The following is a 4,602-nucleotide window of genomic DNA, read 5'->3' on the forward strand; positions in this document are numbered from 1 at the left end:
ATTCGAGAAAGATTAAAATAATGAATGGGTTGATCAAGAAACAGACGTTTTCTTACTGAACGCTTTTCCTTTATAGTGTTCTGTTAAAATTATTTCCTATTAAGAATGTGTTTTGTATTTAAGCAATTGTTACTTTTCTTTATTATAGAAAGTACAACATGAGTTGTTGGTGACCCATGCTAATCAATTACTTGAGAAGGAGCACTCTGGTGTCCGGGCCTTGCTTAGAGATGATAAGGTACTTGACTTTGTTGTATTACTTTAAATTTGTTTTTCTTTGATGATCTAAATATAGTCCATGTGCCTGGTTCAATTTTTTCACAACTTGAAACCCGTTCAACCTCTACCCCGTTCCTTAAATACTACACCACCGTGTGTGGTTTGCAAAGTGTTCTTGAAATCAGCAGGCTATATTTTTTAATTTCATTCTTGTGGTTGCTATCTGGAAAAAAGAGATTTAATGAGTGGAACCTTGCAGTTTTTTGAAAATGTCTCCATAATTGTAATTCAAATTTATGTTACATTAACAATGGCTAAACAAAATTGAAAATCCAAATTATAGAACAAATGATTTAATAATCTCACCAAGACAGTGCCAAATCAAGTTACCCATGCATGTATTTATTAACACTTTTCTTGATTTGTTTATATGTCTAGGTGGAAGATCTCTCTCGGATGTATAGACTTTACCAAAAAATACCTAAAGGCTTGGATCCTGTTGCGAATGTATTCAAGCAGGTTGGTTTCCTTGGTTTGTGAATTGTGTTGTGATTAAATTGAGCCCACTTTTGTCGTCTTTTAGCAACGTTATACTATTGATGATTGTCTGATTGCAGCATATTACAGCCGAGGGTACAGCATTGGTCCAGCAGGCTGAAGAAGCTTCTAGCAGTCAGGTATAATATATGTTGGAATCATTCGATTGCATTCACATTTTATTTCTTACTTCTTATCACTTTCAACTCGGTCCTTAGTGGTTCAATGGGTATATGTTGTTTGTTCTTTGATTCTGTATTTATACCAGGGGTAGTTTCAGGATAGAACCTTTGCAAATGCATTAAAGTTTACTTATAGTGATGGGGTTATAGGTTAAGTACAACATGCATAGTTTGCACTCATCTGCTTCGTGCAAAGTTTCAGCTGAGCTGCTCAAATAGTTTTGCTGGAGGTTTCAAAACTGTTTGTTCCATACCAGGTTTATGGGATAGAATTACATGTCTGGCATCTATCTGGTGTAAAGTTGATGGTCTAAACTTTCTGTCTGGAACACGTAGAGAGATTGAAAAGCTATGGTTTTCAGATGAATCATGTTTTTTTTCCTTTCTGTTTTTGCTTTTGTATAGAGGCACTCTTATCCTCTGTCTTCATGCTGTTATCATTTGATATCTTTGGCATATTTTTATCATGCTTTTCACCTGGCTTGCAATTTCAGTTTGTTGGACTCTTTACAGTGTGATTATATTTGTCATGTAATGTCCATATTGTATTATCTATACATACATACCAGCATCTTAATGTGTTAGGTAGTAATTTGTTTCTAGCTTCTGACATTTTTGTTTTCCTCCAGACCACAAGTGGGCCTGGTCTTCAGGAACAAGTAGGTCCTCTTTCTTTTATTTTTTCCTGATTTTTCATTGTAATAACAGATGAAAGTTCTGAATATTTAATCATGTGATATTGCAGGTCCTTGTCAGAAAATTCATAGAGCTCCATGACAAGTACATGACATATGTTAATGACTGCTTTATAAATCACACACTGTTCCACAAGGTCTGTTGAGTCAATTGGTAATGCTGTAGTTTCTGTCTAATATATGCTAAGATATAAAAATGAGTAATGACATACAATTACTAAATAAAAAATTGATTTTTATTATTCTTATAGGCTTTAAAGGAGGCATTTGAGGTTTTCTGCAATAAAAATGTTGCTGGTAGTTCCAGTGCAGAACTATTAGCTACATTCTGCGACAATATCCTTAAAAAGGGTGGAAGTGAGAAGCTGAGCGATGAAGCAATTGAAGAAACTCTTGAGAAGGTACTATTTTAGTTTTTTATCATCGTATTTTCGATCACCATGATTTATGTTGCTAACATTGTTTTATTTCTGCAGGTAGTCAAGCTGCTTGCATATATCAGTGATAAGGATCTCTATGCAGAATTTTACAGGTAAAACTTTTCTTTAATATTTTTCATTTATATTGTTCTTACTTATGCTCTGTATTTTGTTGTGAATTGTGAAATCCTTATTTTGCAGGAAAAAACTAGCCCGCAGATTACTTTTTGATAGGAGTGCCAATGAGGATCATGAAAAGTGTATTTTGACAAAGCTAAAGCAGCAGTGTGGTGGCCAGTTCACATCTAAGATGGAGGGAATGGTCAGTTGACCTTTGTTGTCACTTGTCAGGCTACCTAAGTTGCTTTCTTCTTTAACTAGATGATTTAAGGCTTTACCTGAAAAACATATCTTTCAGGTTATGGACTTGACTTTGGCGCGTGATAACCAGATGAAATTTGAGGAATATCTTCGAGACAACACACATGTTAATCCTGGAATTGATCTGACTGTTACTGTTCTTACCACAGGATTCTGGCCAAGTTACAAGTCTTTTGATCTCAACCTCCCGGTGGAGATGGTAAGAACGCGCTAGCTATTCAACTTTCAAATTGTGTTCTTTTTATTAGAATAAAATAAGATAGGTCTTTATTTATTAAATATATGATTTATTTAGGTCAAGTGTGTGGAAGTTTTTAAAGAGTTTTATGAAACAAAGACAAAACACAGAAAACTTACATGGATTTACTCACTTGGAACTTGCCACATCATTGGCAAGTTTGAACCGAAGACTATTGAACTAGTTGTGTCAACCTATCAGGTAATGTCCTCCTCGTGATCCTTCCTCTTTTATTCTGTTGTAAATTGTGGCATTATGGTATCTATGAATTCATGGTTCTGGTCTGAATACAGGCTGCTGCCTTGCTGCTATTCAACAGTGCTGATAAGTTGAGCTATTCAGAGATTATGATGCAGCTGAACTTAACCCATGAAGATGTTGTTAGATTACTCCATTCCCTGTCATGTGCAAAATATAAGATTCTTAGCAAGGAGCCTAACACCAGAACTATATCGCCAAATGATAGTTTTGAGTTCAACTACAAATTCACTGACAAAATGAGAAGGATCAAGGTATTTTTTTAGTTTATTAATCTTTTTGATTTGGAACCGTTGTTAAGAAAGATTGTTCTTATATTTAACTTGTTAAGGTAATATATGTAACTCATTGGTTATAGATCCCACTACCACCGGTTGATGAAAGGAAGAAGGTGATTGAAGATGTTGACAAGGACCGACGATACGCCATAGATGCTGCAATTGTGCGCATCATGAAGAGCAGGAAAGTTTTAGGCCATCAACAACTGGTTTTGGAGTGCGTTGAACAACTGGGCCGCATGTTCAAGGTAAACAACCCTTGCAATTAATTTCATTACTGTCAATGTGAATGAGTTCATTATTGGGGTTAGCTGAATGATTTTCTGTATCTTTGTTTTGTTGGGTTTGTATTTGTAGCCTGACATCAAAGCAATTAAGAAGCGGATTGAAGATCTCATAACTCGTGACTATCTGGAAAGAGACAAAGAAAACCCGAATACTTTCAAGTATCTGGCTTAATGGAAGCTACTAGAGTATGAAAGTGGCCATTTTTAGTTCTTCAATGAGCACTCGGATTGCCTGAATCAGATTCTTCGGAAGATACTTTCTTACATAATGCTGTAAATGATAGTAGTTAGTTAATTCAGCTATTGGAGAAACTTGTTTACTAGGGCGAATCCTTTTTATATTTTTTTGGGGGTCATACTTGAGTAGTTTAGATGTCATTTTATTTTTGTCGATATATATAATATTACATAAATGAGCGTAGCAAGTTAAAATTACAGATTATGCTGATGATATATTCCAATTATAATGACATGGTCCAGTCATTCATTGGATTTCTTACTTTGCGGGCATTTCTATTTCAGAATGACTGCTGAGTTTTTGTTTTCATTCATAGATTTAATCTTTTACGGAATCAAATAATTTTCTTTATATTTTATTCTATTATGGTGGAGATTCAGGCAAAGACCAAATGTATTTAAATAAAGATATTTGATTTCGTTCGTTAAATAGATTGTTGTTCATATCTTGGCTCATTATAAGAGTCAGACTCAAAATGACTAAAGATTAATTTCCATTACAATACTAATATTTAAATTTATGTTACGATTAATCCAATCCTAGGGAGGTCAGAAACGGCAACATGGATTTTGTCCTACTCATTTAAATAAGTAACAAACATTTATAATATCTTTTATTGATCTAGAATGAATATCTTAACCACCTCTCTGATAAAAAGAAACAATTACCCACCTTTAGTAGTTATTAATCTACCATCTACAGCTATAAATACCTTAACACTCTTGGGTATTTTTTTAACTCTAATTTACTAAAAATCTGTCTAAATTTTTGCTAACTTAAGTATTGGAGTCTCTTGCAAGTATCTTTCACAACTTTTCTAAGGAGCTTGGATAGCAACCCTTTAGTGAGAAGACAAAGAAGCATCTCACC

The 4,602-nt window shown here is 34.2% G+C and overlaps 1 protein-coding gene across 3 annotated transcripts in view; it reads left to right on the forward strand.

Annotated features, from left to right (window-relative positions):
* LOC107643929 (cullin-1) overlaps nt 1–3,993 on the forward strand; it is a 6,134-nt gene extending 2,141 nt beyond the window's left edge. For 2 of the 3 annotated variants that reach the window (XM_016347687.2, XM_016347688.2), the window contains exons 8-20: nt 149–238; nt 658–738; nt 837–896; nt 1,568–1,597; nt 1,684–1,770; nt 1,885–2,034; nt 2,110–2,165; nt 2,254–2,374; nt 2,471–2,632; nt 2,729–2,872; nt 2,965–3,183; nt 3,288–3,455; nt 3,565–3,666. In XM_016347687.2, coding sequence (XP_016203173.1) covers nt 149–238; nt 658–738; nt 837–896; nt 1,568–1,597; nt 1,684–1,770; nt 1,885–2,034; nt 2,110–2,165; nt 2,254–2,374; nt 2,471–2,632; nt 2,729–2,872; nt 2,965–3,183; nt 3,288–3,455; nt 3,565–3,666 — 1,470 coding nt within the window. Of the gene's footprint in view, nt 1–148; nt 239–657; nt 739–836; nt 897–1,567; nt 1,598–1,683; nt 1,771–1,884; nt 2,035–2,109; nt 2,166–2,253; nt 2,375–2,470; nt 2,633–2,728; nt 2,873–2,964; nt 3,184–3,287; nt 3,456–3,564 lie in introns of all 3 variants that reach the window. The other variant, XM_021124346.1, reaches the window with a different exon arrangement.

Source organism: Arachis ipaensis, chromosome B05 (genome assembly GCF_000816755.2).
Source record: "Arachis ipaensis cultivar K30076 chromosome B05, Araip1.1, whole genome shotgun sequence".
Taxonomy (NCBI): Eukaryota; Viridiplantae; Streptophyta; class Magnoliopsida; order Fabales; family Fabaceae; genus Arachis; species Arachis ipaensis.